The sequence below is a fragment of the Neopelma chrysocephalum genome, unplaced genomic scaffold (assembly GCF_003984885.1).
Source record: "Neopelma chrysocephalum unplaced genomic scaffold, ASM398488v2 Primary Assembly neopelma1_155, whole genome shotgun sequence".
NCBI lineage: Eukaryota > Metazoa > Chordata > Aves > Passeriformes > Pipridae > Neopelma > Neopelma chrysocephalum.
The window spans coordinates 1,383,351-1,408,318 of NW_020897817.1; the positions used below are offsets into that span (position 1 = coordinate 1,383,351).

Consider the following 24,968-nt stretch of genomic DNA (forward strand, 5'->3'; position numbering starts at 1 on the left):
GGGAGGGTTTTGCTCTCATTAGTCACTGGTTCCCTCCTCTGCACAGGGCCCCAAATAGCACAAATAGCTGCTTGCAGAATTCCTGGTAGAAACATTTGCTGGGTAGAAAAAAAAATGCTGTTTTGTCAAAATTTTGTCTGTATGAATAATATCTGATGGAGAAGTTTTGAAAGATTCATGTCGACTTGTTTCGTTTCAACAATGTCAAAACATTTGATTTGGATGTTCTTGTTTAGTTTTGACTTTTATTATTCTAATGTGGAAGTGATTTTTTGCTTTAAACATTCATCAGGAGAAACGGTTCAATCTTATTGAAGTAGCATGTTTTGATATTTCCAAATCACTCTTTTTTTTTGTCATTTTCTTTTTTTTTTTTTTTTTATGTTTTTTTGGAACTTCTGCCCTGCTAAATATTTCATGGATTTTACTATGAAACGCAGGAACCAGGGGGATTTTTTTTTTCTCTCAGGTCAGAAAATGGAATTGCTGAATAAATTCCATTTTCCTGACCTCTGTAAGGTAACAAAATGTGTGAGCTGTGGTTTGCCTGCTGCTAACAAGGAAATGTGCTCTGATTCTTCATTTTCTACCCATCTTTAACCCCCTGGTTAAAGGTCCCTTTGGCTTCTGCTGGAGCTGGAGCTGCTCCAGGATTCCTTCAGGGAATTCCTGTGTCCAGCATCCCATGGACAGTGTTGCCTGTAGGAGCTGAGAAAAAAACCCAACAACTCCAAAGCAATTTAATTGAGGATGAGATAAGAAAAGGGTTTAATTTGTGCCTGGGCATCAGATTACAATTTAGAATATTGCTTTGTCCAATCCCAAGTGTTTCCACCCCCTTGGAATTGGGGCTGAGGGGCTTTTCTTCATCATCTTCATCTTCTTCAGAGCTCAAAGTCACTCAGTTCTTGACTGTACTTTTGTGGTTCAGGCCAGGATTGGGTGTCCTCAAATAGAAGAGACCCTGCCTTGACAAGAGACTGAACATTTTCTCCTGGAATTCAGGGGATATTGATATGGGAGCATGGGATGGGGCATGTAGGGGTTGAGGAATGTGTAAACCACTGTGCTAAAGGGTAAAGGAATAAGGGCTGCTGCTTCTAAAATCTATTTTTAACTACTTATAAAGCTTATAAAAATTAGAAAAAAAACCCCCAAAACTAGAAAAATCTTAAGGCAGCAGCAGGAACACCTTCCACTAGCCCAGGCTGCCCCAAGACTCCAAGGTGTGGGAAGGGAAGGAATAACAAAAGTGGATTTTTGAGGCGGTTGACTCGCAGTGGGATCACTTTTTCTGTCAGACACAACGATAAATGTTTAAAATCACCTTGTTCCCATTTGGTCTTGTTACTACTTGAGTTTTAAAGCTGAATTTTCATTTCCTGGTAGGTACCATTGGCCTCCTGCATTTTTTTTTTTTTTGGAGAGGAATTGTGGTGGTTTGAGACCCTCCAAAAATCCAATTTCCGAGTCTAAGCCCCCCTCCCACAACTCACTGAGAGGGTTTTTCCAGACACAACACAAGACTCAATATGGGGGGAAGAGAATTATATCACACTTATTACACAACTAAATATTATAATACATTATATACACTATTCTAACTATCTCTCCTGTGATAAAGCAATATATTTACATTGGATCAAATCTCTTTTCCCTCCAATAAAAGTTCAGGAGGGAAGAAGGAAAAATCCTTTCCACTTTCAGGGCAGCAGTGTCTCTCCTTTTCAATGCAGCAGGAGTTGTTGTAGCTGGAATCTCTCTCTCCATTACAGGAATGTGCAGTTTGAACATCTCAGCTGGTTTATTTTTCATCCCTTCCCCTTAAACACTTGGATTTTCAAAGTCTGCAGGAAGAGGCATCAATCCCGACAAAGTGCTTTTCGCTGAGGAACCCATTGCACGAGAAACTTTAATATTAATTTATGTTAAATTATTTTTGGGGGGATGCTTCATTACCTGGCAGTGACTTTTTAGTTGGAGACGCAGAGAGAGCAGGAGCAGGAGCGACGTTGTGACTCGGTGCTCTAAAATACACCTGGATCCCGAGTTGCCTGGAGTCAGAATGACAATGAGCTGCTTGTTGTTATTCAAAGCAAATTGGAATATTAGATGGAGCCGTGCAAAGCTCGGATCCCACCGTTTCTCCTCCGCGGAAGGAAAAAAAAAATGTCATAAAAAGAGATTTCCAATTTGGCGCAAAGAAAGTGAAAACGGGGAGAAAAGACAGCGAGACTGATGGGAGATGATGGGGATAAAAAAACCTGCGGCCCGGGGAGGAGGAGATGAGTGTGAAGCAGATAAATAATGTGGGAACACTAAGGAGGCTGTGAAGGAATAAGGTGTTGGAGCTAATAGTGATCCAGGGCAGGGGGCCCTTTGGAAATGGGATTGTACAGGGAAGGAGATAACAGAAAATTGTGTCTGGGGTTTCTTGGCTCGCACAAAGCCCATGGGATTAGCTGGGGCTGGGCAGGGAGGGGAGGAGAGGTGACAATCCAGCAAACCCCCCTCTGTGTCCTCCAGGCCAGGGGGCCAAGGTCTGTTGGCTTCAGTGTCCTGGAAGCAGAGGCAAAGCAGGGAATGCTTGGGATTGCTGTATTTTTCATTTAGTTGGGATCATCATAGAGCACAAGTGCTGTGAGGAGAGGCTGAGGGAGCTGGGGCTGTTCAGCCTGGAGAAGAGGAGGCTCAGGGGAGACCTCCTCACTCTCTACAACTCCCTGACAGGAGGGGGGAGCCAGGGGGGGTTGGTCTCTTCCCAGGCAACTCTCAGCAAGACAAGAGGGCTCAGGGTCTTCAGCTGTGCCAGGGGAGGTTTAGGTTGGATATTAGGAAGAATTTCTTTGCAGAGAGGGTGATCAGCCATTGGAATGGGCTGCCCAGGGAAGTGGTGGATTCTCCATCCCTGGAGGTGTTTAAGGACAGACTGGATGTGGCATCAGTGCCATGGGCTGGGAACCACAGCAGGGTTGGATCAAGGGTTGGACTTGATGATCTCAGAGGTCCCTTCCAACCCAGCTGATTCTCTGATTTTATGATTCTATGATCATGGAATCACAGCCTGGTTTGGGTTGGAAGGGACCTTAAAGCCCATTCCATCCCATCCCATCCCACCCCCTGCCACAGGCAGGGACACCTTCCACTAGCCCAGGTTGCTCCAACCTGGCCTTGGACACTTCCAGGGATGGGGCAGCCACAGCTTCTCTGGGCAACCTCCTTCTCAGGGAAGTGTTTCTTCCCAACACCCCAACCTAACCCTCCCCTCCTTCTCCCCAGAGCCATCACTCCAAGGCTGAGGGAGCAGCTGGGAGGTGGTTCCAGGGCTCCATCTCCTCGGGAGAGCATCTCCCTGCCCATCAGGCTCTGCCCCAGCTCCTTCTTTCCCCCAACCCCGTGTTCTGTCTTGCAGAGATCGACCAGGGCAGCTGCGGCGATCCCGGCATCCCGGCCTACGGACGCAGAGAGGGCTCCACCTTCCGCCACGGGGACAGCCTGACCTTCGAGTGCCAGCCTGCCTTCGAGCTCAAGGGCCAGAGAACCATAACCTGCCAAAAGAGCAGCCAGTGGTCTGCTCAGAAACCTGTGTGTGTGTGTAAGTCAGGGAGGAGGCGGCTCCGGAGCATCGCCCGTGTGTGTGTGTGAGCTGGTGCTGGGGGACAGGGGGGTGCTCTGAGCTCTGCCAGGGGCACAGATGGCACCAAGGGGCATCTGCACCCAGCTGAAGGCTCGGGGAGAGCTTGGTTGGGCTCCTTCCTGGGCAGGGGAGGGATGAGGAGCATGGAGCAGTGGCTGGACTGTGCTGGGACCGTGTGCTCTCCCTGCTCTGCCCTCCCACTGCCCTGCCTCAGGTCCCTTCCAGGTCCCTTCCCTTCTCCAGCTGGAGATCCAGGCTGTGCTGGGACCAGGTGCTCTCCCTGCCCTGCCTTGGGTCCCTTCCCTTCTCCAGCTGGAGATTTGGGCTGTGCTGGGGCTGTGTGCTCTCCCTGCCCTTCCTCAGGTCCCTTCCAGGTCCCTTCCCTTCTCCAGCTGGAGATTTGGGCTGTGCTGGGACCAAGTGCTTTCCCTGCCCTGCCTTGGGTCCCTTCCCTTCTCCACCTGGAGATTTGGGCTGTGCTGGGACTGTGTGCTCTCCCTGCCCGGCCTCAGGTCCCTTCCAGAGAGAAATCTGAGCTTTGGTGTCCGAGGCAGGACACACAGACACAACCAAAACCATAATTTAAACCCTAACTCTGTTTTTGCCATTGAATTTCCCTTCCTTGTCTGACTGTGCCCTGGGTCTGTGATTTGTTGCCCGAGCTCTCAGCAGAGCTGGGATGTTTTGCTCTCCACAGTGGCTCAGGGGGTAACATTTTGGGATGTAAATGGGAGTTACTGCACAGTCCCTGGTGGGTTTTAATGGTCCTTTGAAGATGTACTGGGCAATCTGCTTTATTGCCCTGACAGAACCTTCACACACACACACAGTGTGGGGGTTTGGGCAGTGCCAAAACTCACAGGAGTGTCTTTGTTTTCCCCAGTTGGTCACAAGCAAAGCCTTCCTTTTGTCTCATCTCTAATTAGGGGGATATGTTCCAATCTGTGCCTTTGAGCAGGTTCTGTGGTGCAGGGGAGGAAGCAAAAAAACAGGAGAGGAAAATGCAGTGGGGGAAAACAGAGAGAAAGCAGAAATGTTACTTTTTAGCAGTGTGAAAGGTAAATAAATCTATTTACTGTGCAGGTAAATAGGTGTGCTGGGATAGAGCCCAGGGAAAATGCTCCTTTGGAGCAGAGATGACAGAGCTGGGGGAGCAAACCTGGCTCCTGCAGAGCTCAGCTGGGGCTTGGAGAGCTCTGGGACAACGGGAGGTCGTGGAAAAAAGGGGAAAACTGGTTCCAAGGAAGTGCCTTTCTTTTCAAACACTGATTTAAAGCTCTGAGAAATGTCTTTTTGGTCAAAGGAAGCAATTCCTGTGTGAGTTCTGCCTTTTCCAGGTGCCGTCACCCCCAAAATTCCTGTTTGCTCTGCTCTGTAAGCAAATCAGGCTGAAGATGCTGGGGAGGAAATTGGGATTTTTTTCCTGGTTAACTGTGGAGTGGGAAGGGTCAGACTGTTTCTGTGCTTAGATCAGGAGTCACTGGTTTTTTTCTTTTCGTTTCCTGGACTTTCAGGTGACTTTGAACAGCTCATGGTTTGCTCAAGGCTCGTGCTGATGGTTTGTGGTGGGAGTAAACCTGTAGTTTGTGGCCAAGATGAAACAATTGGGTTTTATTAGTACAGAAGGGAGACTCTCCAGTAAAACAGGATTATTTTTATGGGTAGATACCGATCAAGGGCATCAAATCAACCCCCAACCAACAGTCCATGCAAAGCATTATTTTAGTTCAAAAAATTCCAGCGTGTTCTTCTCTCTGTGACTCTCCAGCTTTGGATATTTATGAACCAGTGACCCCAAAAATGTGCAGTGCTGGGGGTGGGGGGTGTGTGCTGAGCCTGGGGGTGACTCTGGGCAGTGTCTGGGGCTGTTTGCTCCTGTGTGGGATGTGGGTGATGGCTGGACACTGCAAACCTGGACACTCCAAACCTGGACATTCCAAACCTGGACACTCCAAACCTCTCTTCCTCCCTCTCCTGCAGCATCTCGCGGCGCTCGGATCAGCTTTTTTGACTCTTAAAAATGGGATTTCCAGCATCAGAGGAGGGAGGGGTGTCTCAGGCCAGGGCAGTTCTCACCCCCAGCACCCCCCCAGCCGTTGTTTTCCTACAGAGCTCGTTCCCTTTTCTCTCATGACACCACAATGTGCTGGGGAGGGGGGATGTCACTGAGGGAAAACTGTGCTGACTCTGGGGAGGTTTGTGGGATGTGACATTCCAGCTGAAATCTGCACTGACCTGTGCCTGAGGAGGTCATTAAGCTCATAAATGGGGCAGCAGCCCCATAACTGCAGCTCTAGGGTGGCTCAGTCCCTGTGGGGAGTGGTGGTGGAAGGCTGGGGGGCCATAATTCCAGATACTGGGTGGGAATTGCTGCTTAAACATCCTCGTGTACAGTAGGGATGGGTTCATTATCTGATTTTATGTGAAATACAGCAGGGGAAGGAAGGCCCTGCTGCAGAACATTTATGACCAGGATTTGTTCCAGAATTTGGGTTTCCTTGCCAAGGAGAGGGAGATGCTCTCACAGGGTTTCTGCAGGTTCTTTGCTCTTCTTCCCCAGCAGTTTCCCTTCCTTTCTGCTCCTCCTGCTGCCTATCCCTGGGGATCTGTGTCCTGCAGCTCCTGAGCTTTCAGTCCTGCCCCTTTCCCAGGGGGGGAATTGTACACCATGGAGGGTTGTGGCATGAACTGTTGTGACACTGAATGTCACTGGAAGCACCTCACTGAGCCAGGCAAACTTTTGGCCCTGGTTTAGCTGTTTCTTTAGGGGGGTCATTCCAGAAAACACCTGATTTTCTGGTGCCTGTTCAGTTGGTGCACCTCAGACCTGTGAACTCCAAGGTTTCTGGACCCGTCGTGTTCCCCAGGGAAATGAACCCCTGGGAGATAAAACAAACAAACCTCTGTGTTTTGTGAGTCCAAACAAGAGGGGTGGAGGTTCCTGCCCCGAGTTTGGCGTTGCTGGGGATGGGGATAAACTCGTGTTTGTGCCTGTGTGTGTTTGACTGGAGGGGCCTGAATTTGGGCTGGGCTGTTCCAGGACACTTCTGGACTCCTCCAGTGATCTGCTCTTGCTCTTGCTCTGCTCTTGCTTTGGCATCTCCATTAGTTTCCAGTGGTTTTCCTTTGGTTGTGTTGCTGTGAACTCTGTGTATTCCTGCTCAGAGCAGTGCTCATGCCTAATATTCCCCCTGAACAGAACAGAAGACATTTCCCAGAGCATTTCCAATTGGAATTATGTTAAATTGTGTGCTTTCTTCCCCGGCCCTGGAGCAGATGTTGTGCTTTCTTCCCCTCTTGTTCACTTGAAATCCTCAGCCACAGCCCATTTCTCCTCACAGATCCACTCACGTTGCTTTCCAGTCTTTTAATATCTGATTTTCCTTAACAGCAGTTTAAAATCTCTCTTCTCCTCAGTCATAACTACTCCTTTTTTATTTTATTAATCCCATACTGACCTGTCAGACCTGCTGAACAACCTGAGCTGCCCTTTGTAAGGATTGCAGCCTCCAGTGTGGAGCTGAGCTCTGCCTTCTGGGAGCCCTGGCTGGGCCAAACCATCAGGGCTGGGACCTGGAAATGCAAAGTGCAGTGGATGTTTTCCCCAGGAATGTACTGAACAGAACTGTGTCATTCATATCACTTGACAAGGTTGTCATTTAGCTCTAAATTGAGTTGGCAATTGGTCTTTATTTTCTCCCTCTCTCTTTCTTCTTCTCCTTTATCCCCTTTCCTCCTTCTCCCTTTCCCTTCTCCCTTTCATATTATTCCTTTTACTCCCTCTCTGTGCAGAGCTGATGGAACAGTTTATATCAACTCCCCAGATGTTTCTCCCTCCTGCTGTAAATGGTTTCTTTCTCCCCTTTCTGCCACTGGACTTATTTCCCTGCCTGTCAATGCTGCTGCTTTTAGTGGGTTTTGGAAGGAGTGCAGGAATTCTAGTCCTTGTTATTCCAGGCTGTTTTGTCATGTGGATTTTTTTTTTAGTTGTGATTGATGCTGCTCCCATTTTCCTGGTGTAATGGCAGGGACACCCTGGGATTATCTGGGACAGGGGATGGGGGCCGACCTTACCCTGCCCAAATGTGTCACCTCTGGGCACAGGGCAGGGCACAGGTTCCATCCCAGCTGGAACCCTTCCAGGACATGGATTTGTCACCTGCTGAGGCCAATTCCTGCCTTGGATGGTTCCTGCAGTTGTTCATCAGCTGTAAATCCACGAGGACCCACCAACACCTTCCCCCTGCCCTCGACCCCGAGGGGTTCAGAGCAGCAAAGGGCTGGGGAAATGCTCCTTATCCAGCCTTGTTCCCCTGAGCCAGAGATCCAGGGTGTCCCTGCAGTCAGGGAAGCAAATTAAATGAAGGCAGGATTACCCTGATCTCTGTTTCCATGGGGGATTTGTAGCTTTTGTTAACAGCCTTGTTTCACGCTTGCAGCCATGTAAGACCGTTCCCCTCCTGATTTTAAGCAGGGCACTCTCTCTCAGAGCCCTTGTTCTGCAGCCCTGGTTTAGAAAAGGGCTGAGATTTAAATGTTTGCTTAAGCAGACAGACGTGCTAAAGTGCTGTGCTGGGCAGGAATCACTTCAGCTCCTTCTTAATGATGAGCAATCGGGTTGTAATTGTCCCCCATGAGCTCCTCAGGCTGGTTTTTTTTTGGTGTAACCTCACTGGAGCCAGGCAAACTTTTGGCCCTGGTTTAGCTGTTGCTGGGGGGGGGTCATTCCAGAAAACACCTGATTTTCTGGTGCCTGTTTGGTTGGTGCACCTCAGACCTGTGAACTCCAAGGTTTCTGGACCCGTCGTGTTCCCCAGGGGAATGAACCCCTGGGAGATAAAACAACTAAAACTCTGTGTTTTGTGAGCCCAAACAAGTCCCTTACCCTTTGTGGGACTGTGAGAGGGCTGTGGAACCAGTCCCTGCTCCTCTTCCTTGGGGCTTGTCCCAAATAAGCTGCACATCCTCCAGCATCCCTCTTGTCAGGTGAGTTGGGAGGTGTCCCTGGTGTGTCTGAGGAGAGCTGGCACTGCCCTGGCACAAACCAGAGCCTGGTTTCTCCTCATTGTTCCTTTACCAGCAAGTTCTTCCTCCAGTTGTAGAGCCACAAGCTGCTCTGGGAGCTGGGATGAATTTGGGGGGTTTTGGGGTCCTCAGCAGGGGACAGAGCTGGGCTGGGGGGTGTCCCCTCTGTGCCCACCCTCCCCTGGGTGCTGCCAGCTGCCCTCTCAGCCCTCAGGATGCAGGATGCAGTTCCTTGGGTTGGCTCCACGCTGTTATTTCCCTGATTGAACCGGTGCAACTGGTCCCCTGGGGGGGTTTTGTGCTGCTCCTCTGCCAGGGCATCTGTCCCTGTTCCTGGCAGCAATTGCTCTGCAGGGTGGCTCTGATGGGCTGCTCCTCTTCCCTGGATCTGAACTGGCACTTCTCTGGCTTTGTCAAGACAGGAGATTGTCCCTGTCCCCTCCCCTGTGTCCAGGAGGTGGGATATGGGGTGTGTTGTGTTGCCATCCCCAATCTGGGCTGCAGAGAAGCCCCCTTGTTTAATCCAACCCTCTCCACGTGGGGTTGGAGTTTGAGGAGGCTGCAGTGGGACACTCCCAGCTCACAGATGGAGCTGTTGGGTGGGAGTTTGTCTTCAGGAGGTTTAATTGTTTTCCTGGGAATTGCAGCCTGGTTGGAGGCCTCTTTTTGGGAATGTGGCTGTCCCAGCAGAAGTCAGTGATTTATTTGTGATGGGAAGAGGATTTTCCCCCTCCCCCTGGGCTGCAGGTTGCTGGGAGTTGTCCCAACCCCCTGGCACTGGGGGGGAAACTTGGGAATGTTCTTGGGCTGCTCCTCCAAAACCTTCATTTCTCAGTGCTCACTCATGTCCAAAGAGCTGCCCAAGGACATAAATTGGCTCATGGCTCCTTCTCAAAGAACTCAGCAATTTATTGCTGGACCCCAGAAATATTTAATGCAGGATGCAATGACACTTCCCTGGCTTTGTCAGGACAGGAGATTGTCCCTGTCCCCTTCCCCTGTATCCAGAAGGTGGGATATGGGGTGTGTTGTGTTGCCATCCCCAATCTGGGCTGCAGAGGAGCTCCCTTTCATCCTTCTCGACTTCCTGCTGTGCCAGCCCAGTTCAGCCCTTCCACCAGAGTGAAATGAAGAGTTTGTTGCTCTGAAATCCAAGAAATCATGGTTAATATTTGCTCTAAACTCCTTCTTTCACCTCCCACTTGCCGGAGGGTTTGGAGGAGGGAAATGCATCGTGGTGCAGATGTGTTTCTGCAGACACAGAAAGAGGAAAATGCAGAATATAAAGCACTTTGCTTCCCAGCTGGAGCAGTGCCCTGGGCTCCCAGCACTGGCAGCTCTTTGGGATGTGTGCTTCCCAAGTGAGGAATGCTGCTGATTAACCAGGCTCCTGCTGAGCTCCCGTTTTTCCACTCCATCACCAAGCTGTGCCTAGAGCAGGGATCTTCTTCAAAAGGGAAGGGAAGGAGAAAATCCACTCCTGTCTCCAAGCTCTCTCCCAAGTGGTCACAGTCTGTGGGAACAATATCTTAAAAAACTGAGAGAGAAGTCAGGAGTTTTTATTGTTTCCATGGAGACTGCAGTTATTCCAGTGGTTTCCTGCTGGGTTTTCCAGCTCCTGTTCCCACGGTGTGACCTCTCCCTGGGGTCAGCCCTGGATCCTCACATGCAGGATGAGCAGGGCTGGAGGGTCTGGGGACACTCAGAGGAGGAGAGAGGTGGTTTGTGGAGGAGCTGGATCTTTGGGAGGCAGAATAAAAGAGGAACAACTTGGGAGAGAGAAGATTTGGGTGAGACAACTGCGGGAATTGCTCCTGATGGAGGTGCTGGTGGAGAACTCTTGGATTCCCCTGTGTCAGCCCAGCCTCAGGCATCACCCCCAGGGACATGGGGCAGTGTCCCTGTGCCACATCCAGCTCTCCCACTCGACTTCCTGAGCTGTTCCTTTGCTGTTTTCCTGCTCTAAATCAAGGCAGAACCTGGATGTTGGTTGTGATGACTTGAACAAATCCCCTGTGCTGGGCCCTTCCTGCCTGTGCTCTCTGCTCTGTCCCTGCTGGCTTCTGCTGGGATTTATTCTGCTGCATTTAATGAAGGCATTTTTCTTATTGCCTTTGCAGTGCTTGGTCAGTAATAACAATTATTGACAAAGATCAGTGCGGGCTTAGAAACGGGACCCTCATAATGAAATGTCCTTTTCTAACATTTAAGAACGAGGGTAATAAATATTAATTCCAGGCTCTGGAGGTTCTCAGGGCCAGGGCTGTTCCAGGCTCAGGGATCCTGATGGACAAGCTGCAGGCAGCAGGGCTGACCCCTGTCATGTTGGGAATCACTGCTGGCTCCTCGGGGGCTCTTTGTTCCTCGCTGCCTCAGCAGCACAAACAGCACGAGCCAGGCAGTGCTGGGCTGTCTCCCACCTTTCCTGGCTCCAATCCTCCCTCTGACAGCTCTTCTCCCTGGCTGTGACATGTTGTTAAACAGCTCCTGGTGTCCAGCACTGCAGAGATGCTGCTGTGCATCCCAGCCCTGCCCAGTGCAGCCCCAGAGCTGAAACGTCTCCTCACAGGGAAGAAAAACCCCCTCAGCTTAAAAAGAGGAAGGAAATTGTCCTATCACAGGCACCAGGATCTCCTTGAGGAACCCTCTGGACCATCCTGGGCTGGATGTTCCCCTTGGGAAGGTGAAGCCAAGCTCCCCTTCCCACCAAGGAGAGCTTGGACCTGGTTCCTGGCCTTTGTCCTGCAGCTCCAACTTGCATTTCTGATCTTATGGCAACTCCAAATCCTCATTTGCTCCTCTGCAGTGGAGACTTTGGGAGTTTTGGGGGTTTTTTTGTTTTTTTTTTTTTATCAGCTCCTTTTTAATCTGTCACTTTGTTTTATCTAGCAAAGGTTAATTTTATATTCTTCCCTCGCCCTGCCTCTGCCTTCCCTTTGTCAGCAAGTTCTTTGTTGTTGTTATTTTGTGAGCTGAGCTGTGCCTGCACCTCTCTCTGCCTGGCTGTGGGATGCTGGAGGTCCTCTGGCTGAATGCTAATTTACCACTTGGGGTTTAAAAATTTATAGGAGACCCCTCGTTCCTGGGAGGGGTTCCTGCCACTCAGATGTTTCCCTGGGTGTGAATGCATTTCTTCCCAATATTTCTTAGGCAGATTATACCCTGCTTATGCTGACAGAATTATTTGACAGCATCCCCTGATAGTTCAGCTTCTTGTAAAGAGCCCAAATCCTGAGGATATTTTGCAGTTTGTTTTCTTTCTAATCTATTCCCTTTGTTGCTGGGAGCAGGAAATAGATGGTGTGGCCTTGATAACGTCATGGCAACGTCCATTTATTGGATCCCAACCCATCCAGTGTTGAAGGAAGGCAGAAGGGAAAATAACAGAGGGAGGGCTGAGCAGTGATCCAAATAATTGTATAAATGCCAAACTCAACCCAGGCTCATCCTCTGCTCGATGTCCCTTTGCCAGGAATTAGGGAGATGTATGTTCCCAGTAATGGGTTTTACCAAGGGTGATGGGGGGGAAAAAAAGATGAGCAGAGCATCCATACATAAAATATCCCAAACTCTGGGCAGGTACCACTTGAGAGGCAGCCTTGCTTTTCCAGGTTAATGGGCCTTGTCAGCTGCAATACAGTATATATTGAAAACCCTGGAGGGCTGAAGGGTTTTTTTCCTACACACTCTTCCCCTCGACTCCACTTAAGGAGGTTTAATTGTTTTCCTGGGATTTGCAGCCTGGTTGGAGGCCTCTTTTTGTCCCAGCAAAAGTCAGTGCAAATTCCCAACTTTGGTTTTATTTTGGTTTTATTTTGATTCCAACTTTGATTTTATTTTGATTCCAGCGTTGATTTTATTTTGATTCCAACTTTTATTTTATTTTGGTTTTATTTTGATTCCAGCTTTTATTTGATTTTGATTTTATTTTGATTCCAACTTTGACTTTATTTGGATTTTATTTGGATTCCAACTTTGATTTTATTTTGTTTTCATTTTGATTCCCCAAGACCCTCCCGTACACCGTGTCCTGCAGGGCTAATTGGGAGTGTTAACACCTCATCCCTCTGGAAGATGTTTTCCCAGCAGGAAGTGCCTCCCTGCCTGGGACAGGAGAGCTCCTGTGGATGCCAGACCTGCTGGCAGGACTCTCTACACTTGCCTTTTGCTGCATAAAGTGTTTCTAACAACATTTGGACACGTGAAACCATCCTTGGTCGCCAGATATTTTTCCCCAAGTGATTTTTCTTTTAATTTACCTTCAGGTCTCGGCAGCTGGGAATTCATGGGGAATCTCCCAGCTCCAGGGATTAGGTGTTGCAGGATTCAAATTGTGTGAACAATTCCTATTGCATTTCTGTAGGCCTTGCTTGACATGACTTTAGAAGTTGTAAGCTGTAATGTTTATACTTATAGACTGTGTGAAAATATGCAATGTTTATACTTGTTAGCTGTGTGTCTAATTATAAGGTTTGAGAACATAGTATGTTTAGAGCAAGAAAGCCTTGAGAAAGTATAGATAAGGGTGCACCTGCAGATTTCAGAAAGCCCCTAATTATGAAGGCCTCTACATGCCAAGTCTGATGTCAGACCATGTGGACAGAACATCAGGTCAAGTGAACTGGAGACATGAGACACGTGCACAGACTGAGCTCTCCAATCACCTTGTTGTAAGCATGTGCCCAAACCAAACTAAACTGTATAAAAGTTGACTTAATTAAATACTAAATTGAACATATGGCTGACCACATTGGCCTGTATGCTTTATGTTCATGCCCCTCCCTCGATAATTAGGGGCACTAATTAGGGGGTGTGTGGGGTCACTGTGCTGCCTGGTTGATGGTTTGGGGGTTTGTTTTTTTTTGCAGTTTCCTGCTTTTTCAACTTCACCAGCCCGGCGGGGATCGTGCTGTCCCCCAACTACCCCGAGGAGTACGGCAGCAGCCTGCACTGCGTGTGGCTCATCATTGCCAAGCCCGAGAGCAGGATCCACCTGGCCTTCAATGACTTTGATGTGGAGCCCCAGTTCGATTTCCTGGCCGTGAAGGACGGCGGCACCGCCGAGTCCCCGGTGCTGGGCACCTTCTCAGGGAACCAGATCCCCTCCTCCCTGACCAGCAGCGGCCACGTGGCCAGGCTGGAGTTCCAGACCGACCACTCCATGGAGAAGAGAGGCTTCAACATCACCTTCACCAGTGAGTTTGCCCCCTTTTTTATTAATATTAAGTTGTTCTTCCTCGTAACGTTTTAATTAATTTGCATTTGAGTTGGCACAAAGGCAGCACACCCTGCCAGCATATCCTCTGTGTGGGATGAAGGAATCCCAACCACACACCCGAGTCAAAAAAGGTGGTTTCTTCTCCTCTCTGAGGCCACAGGAACACCCTAAATGCAGAGAAAGATAATGGCTGTGAAAATGTGGAAATCTTACAGTGTAAGGAATAGATAAACAGGTTTTAATCTCTCTCAAGCTGAAGCAGCAGAAAAATGAATCTGCCTAGCACAAGAGCCTTGATGGACAATCAAGGATGATATCATAGAATCATAGAATATGCTGAGATGGAAGGACCCATGAGGATCATCAAGTCCAACTCCTGGCCCTGCACAGGATTTGCTGACAAGTGTCTTGCTGAGGACCCAAATGCTGAAATGTCCTCTGCAAACCCCCCTGGTTTGCATTTCACCCTCTGAATTCTTGCTGGGAACTGGTGGGCGAGAGGTTGAGCTCACTAAAGCTGTTGGGATTCCAGAGGAAATCTGGAAAAGTGGGGATTACCTCAGGTTTGCAGTCGGGTAATTGGGGGATTGGTGGCAAGCTTAGAGCTGGTGGCACAGGTTCTTCCTGGCTGTGAAGTGTTGTCCAGGAAAAAAACAATAATAAATATACCAAATATAAACCAATAATAAATATAACCAATAATAAATATAACCAATAATAAATAAACCAATCTGGCCCTGGGTTATGTGTCCCTGGAGCAGGATTTATGTTCTCCCATCAGGGCTTGCTGTGTCCATGGGTTTACAAGAAGGCTGGACAGGGACTTTGGACAACACCCCCCTCCTCTGCTGACAGCTAAAAGAGCTGCAAGGCTTTGAAGATGAAGGCAAACATGTAGCACTGCCTTATATATAACATAAAGCCATGAAATTTCCACAGATGGATTTGGCTCCACTGTTAAAGTCCAGTCTTCAAATCTCCAGTGAATGCCACGGCAATTTTACCCTCATATTGTCCTGTAATTTTCTAAAGAGCATTATTAAACCTATTCAGCAGAACTGATAAATGGCTTTGTTATAATGGCCTTTCGTGGCACAGCTAAATTAATAGCCTTTCTAGCCATGATTGCAAAGCCTTTATTTAAAAAAAAAATAAAAAAAGGGAAAAATCAGAGGGCTTAAGAAAACATTTGCCCAACTTCAGCAGGCTGGAGGCTCCTCAGGTGAAGGAGTTTGTGTGAGGGGGTATCAGAGCCAGGATTGAGCCCCAGATCCTGTCAGGAGAGGGACACCTCACCCAGGAACTGTGTATCTCCCTGTGTATCTCCCACCCATCACCCACCCCTGGTGGGAGTTGGGGCTGTCCCCTGCTTAAAGACATTTTTAAAACAATTTTTACTGGTGTAAATGGCTCTCGAGCACAGAGGAATTGATTTGTTCTGACTGCTTGGAGTTCTGAACTGAGCTCTATCTCTATTTTGAGTACTTATAAATATATATATGTATATATATGTGTGTGTTTTCATATTTGGAGATGTCTGAGGAGGTGACTTGGTCCTGCAGGCTCTTCTCTGGCCCTGTCACTGCTGGATCTCAGCCCCTCTTGGGTCATGATCATCATCATCATCATCATCATGGCCAGGCTTCCCGAAGGAAGATTTGGGGAGGGCTCAACTGGTTTTAACCTCATCCCTCCCCTCAGGCTGCAAAGAAAACACTTGGGAACTGAAAAAAATTAACTTTGACGTTCAACCAGCTTGTTTTTGGGGCAGGAGTGGAGGGAAACGAGGCACTGACCCTTCCCTTGCCTCCCTTTTTCCCCCCTCTCAGCGTTCCGGCACAACGAGTGTCCCGACCCCGGCGTGCCGGTCAACGGGAAGCGTTTTGGGGACAGCCTCCAGCTGGGCAGCTCCGTGTCCTTCCTGTGTGACGAGGGTTTCATCCGCACCCACGGCTCCGAGACCGTCACCTGCGTCCTGCAGGAGGGGAACGTGGTGTGGAACCACCCCGTGCTCAGGTGTGAAGGTCAGTGCGGCCGCTCGGAGGGTCCCCCGGGGTGGTTTGGGCCGGGAGGGAGCTCAGAGAGCATCCAGTGCCACCCCCTGCCCTGGGCAGGGACGCCTTCCACTAGCCCAGGTTGCTCCAAGCTGGCCTTGGACACTTGCAGGGATGGGGCAGCCACAGCTTCTCTGGGCAACCTGTGCCAGGGCCTCCCCACCCTCCCAGGGAAGAGTTTCTCCTCAACATCCCACCCAAATCATAGAATCATGGAATCAGCTGGGTTGGAAGGGACCTCCAAGATCATCAAGTCCAACCCTTGATCCAACCCCGCCGTGGTTCCCAGCCCATGACACTGATGCCACATCCAGTCTCAGCTTAAAAACCTCCAGGGATGGAGAATCCACCACTTCCCTGGGCAGCCCATTCCAATGGCTGATCACCCTCTCTGGAAAGAAATTCTTTCTAATATCCAACCTAAACCTCCCCTGGCACAGCTGAAGACCCTGAGCCCTCTTGTCTTGCTGAGAGTTGCCTGGGAAAAGAGACCAACCCCCCCCTGGCTCCCCCCTCCTGTCAGGGAGTTGCAGAGAGTGAGGAGGTCTCCCCTGAGCCTCCTCTTCTCCAGGCTGAACAGCCCCAGCTCCCTCAGCCTCTCCTCACAGCACTTGTGCTCCAGTCCCTTCCCCAGCCTCGTTGCTCTCCTCTGGACCTGCTCCAGGACCTCAATGTCCTTCCTGAGCTGAGGGCCCAGAGCTGGACACAGCACTCCAGGGGTGGCCTCACCAGTGCTGAGTCCAGGGGCAGAATCACTTCCTTGGCCCTGTTGGCCACACTGTTCCTGAGCCAGGCCAGGATCCATTGGCCTTCTTGCCCCCCTGGGCACACTCTGGCTCATGTTCAGCTTCCTGTAGCTCCATCTCTTGTCCCAGGTCCTTCTCCAGCTCTCCTGGAGCCCCTTTAGGCCCTGGAAGGGGCTCTCAGCTCTCCCTGGAGCCTTCTCTTCTCCAGGTGAACATTCCCAGCTCTCCCAGCCTGGCTCCAGAGCAGAGGGGCTCCAGCCCTGGAGCACAAGTGCTGTGAGGAGAGGCTGCAGCCTTTTGGGATCAGGGATCACAGCTCTGCCTGTCACATATCCCATAGTGAGGGTGTCCAGGATTTTCCCTGGCTCTGGAAGGTGTTGTCTCTGCACAGCAGAGTTTCCTCAGCAGGAAGTGCCAGTCCAATAATAACAACCTCAGTTTGTTTTCCAGGTTTTTTTTTTTTTTTTTTGGGAAGCGAACACCAGGGGTTTACTTTTATTGCTCAGTTCTTGTTACAACAGGTGTTTTTTTCTAATAACAGGAGTAAAAGGTTGTGATTTAGGGATGGCTGGAAGGTCCCCTGCTGCTCTTGTCACGAGGGAATTAAACAACAGGCAATGGAAGATCCGTGGTGGTGTTTCTGTGTCCTGATTTTTTGAGACATGTAAAATGTAGGATATTTATATAATGAAGGAAGTCCTGTCAGTGGACTTTGGGCAGTTGAGAGCCTGAAATTTTGCATTCACATCTCTTGGCCACCACAGCCGACCCAGAGGTGGGGGAGATGGGCTGAATTAAAGGCCCTAATACAGATTTCAAAGCTTTTTTCAGTCCTTTAAAGCTTCTACTCCGGAAAAAGAGAAGGGAAGAAAGAGCTCATTAGGAGTGGAAAGTCTTCCTCTGCCCTCTGTTCTCAGGGAAGTGATGCCCTGCACTGGTGTTTTCAGCAATTTGAGTAACAAGTGCTGTGCTCTTGAGAAATAGCCCTGGAATATTGAGCAGTAATTTCAGTAATTGTCATGTGTTGCTCGAGTGGAAGAGCAGCAGAAATTGCACAAATCTTGCCCATTGTGTTTGAGATGGAAAGAAGAAGGTGTCAATTGTGTTCAACAAGTTTTATATAATAAGAAAACCGGAGTTTTTAATGTTCTTATATAATTTTTCTTCTGCTGACAAAAGGTAGATTTAATTCAGGGTTCCCATTACTTTCAAAGCACGAGCCTTTAAGTTTATGTATTTTTAAGTATAGACAGGAGACATACATTAAATAATACACTTTTAATCAACTTTTCTCTTTGGAAGTTTTGATAACCTTATGCCATTAACTTGTGCCTTTTCCTCTTGATCACAGTGGTGAGTTCTTTGACTCGCCCTTCAGTCTGCACTGGATAAGTGGACATTTTAATTACCCTTTTTAAACAAGGAGGAAGCACAGAGATCTAAAGTCCTGTTTAGCACTTGAAAAAAATTTAATGGGAAAGAAAGAGACCTAAAAAAAAAAAGAGTTGAAAGATGGGGAGAAGCCCTGACAGGAGATGATGTGGCTCTGGGGCAGAAAGGAGCCTCTCGTTCAGAAATAATTGCTTTGGATCCAGTTGAGATCAAATGACTTTCATCTGCCTCCTTCCCATCAGCAGGGGAGGGGGGTTTAGGCCCAGACTGACATATTTTGGGTCACTCCCAGGGTGACATTGGGTGGCCCTTGGGCTGGCCTTGGGTTGGTGCTTCAGCAGCTGCTCCTCAGAGCTGGTCCCACAGGCCCCAAGGACAGTTTTTGAGGGCTGTGGGATTTTTCCACCTCTGGTCCATCAGCTCCAGTGTCTTTTTTTTTTTATTTTGCCCCCAGAAAATATAATAATAATATACCTTCAGCTTCTGCTGGTGGCACGAGGGACCATGGCGTGGAATAAATGCTGTGGTCTGGTGATGTCCCTCGTGGTAGAAAAGCCATGACTCAATTACCACAGATACAGGAAAGGATTTTCTGGCACCTGCAGCTGCTGAAATGCAAACTGACCTTGCAGATTCCTCTGCTTTTATATCTAATAATTATTATTACACCCTGGCCCCTCAGAGCCACTGCTCAAGGTCAGGCTGCTGGCTCCCCCAGGGACAGGAGCAGATTACTGTGTCTTCATTCTAAGCTGAAAAGGCAATTTTTTACCAGTTACTGTTGGTGTTTCTGATTATTTTTAACAGGTGGGAGACAGCAGTGCATGAAAGCTTTGCATGGCAGGGTGGTCCTGCCTTGGCAGGGGTGGAACATCTGATGGTGCTGCAGCTTCTGTGATGCTCTTCAGCCAAATTTAAACACGTGCAGACGTGGCACTGAGAGACATGTTTTTTTTATAATATCGAGAGGTTTTTTTCCAGCCTCAGCGACTCTGTGGTGGCTGATTGTGTGAATTGTGCCATTTCCTTGTCCCCAGCACCCTGTGGTGGCCACCTGACGTCGCCCAGCGGCACCATCCTGTCCCCTGGCTGGCCTGGCTTCTACAAGGACTCGCTGAGCTGTGCCTGGGTCATCGAGGCCCAGCCTGGCTACCCCATCAAGATCACCTTTGACAGGTGCTCCTCCAAACTCCCTCTCTGGGGCTGTTCTGGGGGGTTCCCGGGGGGGTTGAGGTGCAGCCAAGACGAGGAACGAGCTGCTCCGCGCGTGTCTGGCACTGAGGTTCTCTCCTTCCCTTTTTTATTTATCAAACTGACAAGGCATTAAAATTCACCTGACATTCAAGCAGAAAGGATGGGAAACAGTGATTTTCCCCCTGTTTTGACTCACTCCTGCTCCTCTGCAGTGTTATTTTAGGCACGGGTAGGACACGTTTTCGGAGGCTGAGCCTCCCACGTGTTCCTGGGGGAGCAGCACCGGGGAGGATCCGCTCCAGGCTTGGGAATGCTCAGTCTCTTGGCTTCCCCTGGATTGCACAGCTGGAGGAGGGGCCGTGCTCTCCTGACTCCTGTGTCTGGGAGGGGATTGTTGGTACAAAGACTGGTCGGTGTCAGCAGATGAGGGAGGTGAGGGGTCAGCAAGAAACACGGGACTGACGGGCTCCGGGGAGATGCTCAGGCAGGAGGAAGGCCCCCACCTCTCCCCCCGTGGCCTGTGCTGCCTCCTGGGAGTTGTTCCAGCTCCCTCAGGGCTGCAGTTCAGCAAACTGAGCCCCGTGGGGTGTTCAGTGCCTCCGTGGCCCTTCCAGGTTCAAGACGGAGGTGAACTACGACACGCTGGAAGTGCGGGACGGCCGCTCCTACTCCTCCCCCCTGATCGGGGTCTACGACGGGACCCAGGTGCCCCAGTTCCTCATCAGCACCAGCAACTACCTCTACCTCCTGTTCACCACTGACAAGAGCCACTCTGACATCGGCTTTCAGATCCGATACGAAAGTGAGTGCGGGTCCTTGGGGTCATTCCATGTCATTCCATGTTTTCCAGCAGCGCACTGGCCTCAGTCAGGGGCTCCTTGGATCTCCTTTCCCTCTGTGCCAGGCAGTTCTCACTGCTCAAGGGCTGGGGAGGGAGAAGCTGCGCTGCTTTGGGCCAGTGAAGGAGCATTTTCTGCCTTTTCTGGAATCCCAGGATGGTTTGGGTGGGAAGGGACCTCAAAGCTCACCTTGTTCTAACCCCTTGTTGTGGATAAGGGGCACCTCCCACCAGCCCAGGTTGCTCAGAGCCCCATCCAACCTGGCCTTGGGCACTTCCAGGGCTGGGGAGTCCACAACCATCGACCAACTTGGCCGTTTATATAGAGCTTTTCAGTTTTTATTTTAGCATCTGCAGAACATCACTGATTTTAGGAGGCAGGGGTGAGTTCCCAGAATCCCAGAGCATCCTGCCGTAGATCCCACACGGATCATCAAATCCAGCTCCCGGCCCCAAGAATCCCACCAGTTCCTCTCTCTGTTCCATCTCTTGCTTTGGGGATAAATTGTAGGGTTTGGGGTGAGCTCTGGGAGGGGCTGAGCAGTGACTGAGGCTTTGTTGGCACAGCTGTGAAGCTCCAGTCCGACCACTGCCTGGATCCCGGGATCCCGGTGAACGGGCAGCGCCACGGGAACGATTTCTACGTGGGAGCCCTGGTGACCTTCAGCTGTGACTCAGGATACACCCTGAGTGACAACGAGGCCCTGGAGTGTGAGCCAAACTTCCAGTGGAGCCGCCCCCTGCCCAGCTGTGAGGGTAAGGACACATCTGCAGGGGGGGCAAACCCCGCCCTGGCACATCTGGGAATCTCCCAGTGACATTTGATCCGTGTGTTTGGTTTGATTTTTGGGGCATGTGCCAGAGACAAATGACTGGGAATCTCCCAGTGAAGTTTGATCCATGTATTTTGTTTGATTTTGTGGGCTTGGCTTTGTTTTGCCCTCTGGAAAAGCTGATGCCCTTGCAGGTTGTTTGAGTGGTTTCCTTCTCTCTCTGCAGCTCTCTGTGGAGGTTACATCCGTGGCTCCAGTGGCACCATCCTGTCCCCAGGCTTCCCGGATTTTTATCCCAACAACTTGAACTGCACATGGACGATAGAAACATCCCATGGAAAAGGTGAGGAGCCTCCAGCTTGGAGCAGTTTGGGAGGCCTGAAGGGTGGTGGTGAGTGGGAGAGAAGCTGCTCCCTGTGTAAACCAGGAGTTTCTCTCAGTGGTGATGCTGCCCACGGGCTTGGCCAGTTCTGCCACCACCCAACCCTTGTCTCTGGATAAGATGCAGAGGATTTTGGTGGCAGAGCTCGTCACCCTTTCAAAGTGGAGAGGATTAAGAGGAGAAGGTGGTTCTCTATCAACCACGACCTGTGGCAGGTGTCTTCTGGTTCAGACCTTTGTGGCAGCATCCTGAAAATCAGGATAGAGAGAGAGAGGGAGATCTGTAGATCCAAATGTCCTGAAATGCAGCGTTTGGATACCTGGTAATGCCAGGAATGTCCCACAGAGGAGGGAGGAGCTGCCACTGCCACCCCTGCAGGAATGTTTGATGGCCCTTTCAGGCTGATTTCCCTTTGTCACTGTCTGGGGAACATTTTAGAGCTGGAGAAGTGGGAGCACAAAGGAAATCATTCCCAGACACGGGATAGGACCTGGGCTCTCAATTCCCAGCTCTTCCTCTCCCCTTTCCTCACCACCCAGGAGTATTTCAAGTGCAGGTGTGTCCAGGCCAAACTCTTGTCTTTGAGGAAAAAATCAAGGAAAAGCATCACTGATGATCAGAGAGCAAGTTTGATGGGGGAAGGGGAGTAATTCCTCACGATCCAGCAGCATTTCCTGGGCTCACACAAAGGAATCAAAGCCTTTAGATGACTTTCTCACTCTTACATAACCCTCCTGTCGTACCCGATACCGGCACGACGGGAGGGATCATGAGCCAATTTGCCAAATTCCATTTGTATTACAGCAAATAAACTTGTCAATGAACAGCACAGTGCATTAAGGGAACCATCACACGCTGGGAAAAGTGTTCTGTGGAGTGGCTGCAATCCACTCTCCAATTAATCCACTCTGCCTGGGCTGCAGCTCTCCGGTGAGACGCCGCGTTATCCCCGAGCCCAGCTCAGCCCAGAGCCCCAAACTGGCCCTGTTTGACATGAGAAAGTGCAGCTCTGATGGCCTGGCTGCTTTCATGTCAACATCAGAGGGAATTCTTCAGGCCAAGGCTGGAAAAAAACACGGTTTTTTTCAGCTGGCAGGGACATGTGTCTGTAAATCCAGGGCTGTTTGTCCTCTGGGCTGTGGGAGATGCTGCTGGGGCTGGTTCAGGGCAGAGGGAACAGCCCAGCAGGGCAGTGTGGGGCACTCCTGGACCATCCAAAAATTCAGCCCTGGCTCTGAGCATCCTGGACTGCCCTGTGTCCCATGAAGAGCAGCTGGATATGGAGCTCTGAGAGCTGCTCCCAGCTTTTCCCAGCAATCCTGGCCAGAGCTGCAGGTGAAGGATGGCAGAGAATCCAACCAGCTGCAGTGAGAATTCCCAGCCTCTGATCAGAGTTTCAGCTCCTCTTCCCTGCTCTGCTTCAGTTCCCAGCCATTGTTCAGGAGGAGTGTTTGTTTCCCAGGGCCAGGAAAGGAGGAAATGAACAAAGGGAGTCCTTTGCTCCAGTGTTTTATGGAGCAGCTTGGAATGGGCTGTGGTGGGACTGTGTGGGTACACATCCTACACATCCCTACAACACATCCTACAGATCCTGCACATCCCTCACATCCCACACATCCCTACTACACATCCTGCAGATCCTGCACATCCCTAAACATCCCATACATCTTGCACATCCTGCACATCCCTCACATCCCACACATCCCTGCAACACATCCCTAAACATCCCACACATCCCACACATCCCACACATCCTAAACATCCCACACATCCCACACATCCTACACATCCTACACATCCCACATCCCACATCCCACACATCTTGCACATCCTACACATCCCACACATCCCTAAACATCCCACACATCCCACACATCCCACACATCCCTCCACCAGCAGTTTGAACAGTTCTGCTGCCAGCAGGGAACCCATTTACACAACCTGAGCATCCTCTGATTTTCCTTGCAGTGGTTTTCCTTTTCCCAAAGCCTCTTCTGCCCTGTCCCTGCTCACAGATCAGCTCCTGCCCCTCCACTGCCCCTTTGGCCTCTCCCAGGTTCTTCCCTCCCAGGTCTTTGGGAACATCCCACATGTGGCCAGCACACGAGTCCCTTAATTGCCCCAACTTGGCTGTTCCAACAGTTATTTTCATGTGACTGCAGACACTGAGTTACTTTATGGCCTCACAAGCTCTACAATTTGAGTTTAAAAGCAGCTTAATTTTAAAGGTATTTAAATGCTTAAAGGGAGACTATTATTTTTAATCTGAGAGCTTCAAAGTGATTTCTTCTCCCTGTAATTTGTTTTGCTGTTTCTTCTGCAGAGAACGGGAAGGGAAAAAAAAAACAAAAACCACCAACCTTGTGTTTGCAGAGACATTCTGTGCCACAGTAAATTTCAGACCAGAGCAAAGGTTTAATCGGTCACAAATCCTTTAAAATGAGTTTATAATTAGCCCTTATGGCAACAGTTCCACAGCCCTTAACTGTGCTCTCCTCGTGTGCTTGGAGGTTTTTACCTTAAAAAACCTGCAGTCAGGGGCTGTTCTCCAGCTCTGGGGGCTGAACTGTCCTGGTGTTGGGTTGATTTTTTGTGGGATGATATTATTCCTGTTCCTTAGGTTGGGTTGGGTAAAACTGAGGGTATGAATTTCCTCTCAGATGATAAACAGGCAGAATTAAAGACATTTTTGCCCTCCCCACATCTCACTCAGAGGTCAGATCTATTTTCAGTCGACTGGTAGGAGTAATAAACACTTGGAAACTATTGGAAGCTTCCTGCCTCTCTGGAGTTTTGCAGGGGGCACCAGTGGAACCAAAAATGTTCTGTCAGGCTCCATTTAATATTTACTTGAGTATGAAGAAGGAATTGTCAAAGTCAAGAGGAGCCCTTTTGCTTTGGGTCGTTCAAATCCTTCTGCCTGGGACAGGGAAGGTTATCAGGGGATAAAGTTGGGATGTCCCTGTGAGCCCTCCTGCTTCCCAGTTCCATGGGAAAGGGCTTTGTGTTGGTCTCCAGCCCCTCTGACCTCCATTTCTTGGCAGGAAACGCTTTCATGTGACCAGCAAACCTTCAAAAAGCACTTGGATAGATGGAATATTCAGTTATAAATGGAATATTCAGTTCTAATTTGATGCTGTCCAAAGCCTGTTGGGTTGGATATTAAATCTCATGCTCCAGAGCTTTTCCCCATCTCTGGGTCGGCCTCATCCCGATCTCCAGAAGTTAATGGGGAGCAAGGAGGAGACTGTTCCTCTGAGCCTTCCTTTGCAGGTGTCCTGTGGTTCCTGTGGAAGCAGGGGGGGCTGGATTTCGGGGATAGTGGGATGCAGGGCACAGCAGCTCCTCTGGCTGTGCTCGGGGCAGCCCCCGGGGTGGGAATTATTGGCTTAGATGAAATAACAGGGTAGTGGGACTGATGAGCCCCAGATTCCAGCCCTCAGAGGGTGTAGGGATGTGTGGGATGTTTAGGGATGTGAGGGATGTGCAGGATGTGCAAGATGTGTGGGATGTGTGGGATGTTTAGGGATATGTGGGATGTTTAGGGATGTTTAGGGATGTGTGGAATGTTTAGGGGTGTGTGGGATGTGTGGGATGTGCAGATTGTGCAAGATGTGTGGGATGTTTAGGGATATTTAGGGATGTGCAGGATGTGTAGTAGGGATGTGTGGGATGTGTGGGATGTTTAGGGATCTGTGGAATGTTGAGG

General features: G+C 49.8%; 1 protein-coding gene across 1 annotated transcript in view; it reads left to right on the forward strand.

Moving 5' to 3' along the window:
• CSMD2 (CUB and Sushi multiple domains 2) overlaps positions 1 to 24,968 on the forward strand; it is a 245,534-nt gene that overhangs the window by 128,005 nt on the left and 92,561 nt on the right. Inside the window, exons 14-20 of the mRNA XM_027701316.1 lie at positions 3,413 to 3,595; positions 13,531 to 13,857; positions 15,710 to 15,904; positions 19,110 to 19,248; positions 19,881 to 20,068; positions 20,672 to 20,860; positions 21,104 to 21,220. Of these exons, the coding sequence (XP_027557117.1) occupies positions 3,413 to 3,595; positions 13,531 to 13,857; positions 15,710 to 15,904; positions 19,110 to 19,248; positions 19,881 to 20,068; positions 20,672 to 20,860; positions 21,104 to 21,220 (1,338 nt within the window). The remainder of the gene's footprint in view (positions 1 to 3,412; positions 3,596 to 13,530; positions 13,858 to 15,709; positions 15,905 to 19,109; positions 19,249 to 19,880; positions 20,069 to 20,671; positions 20,861 to 21,103; positions 21,221 to 24,968) is intronic.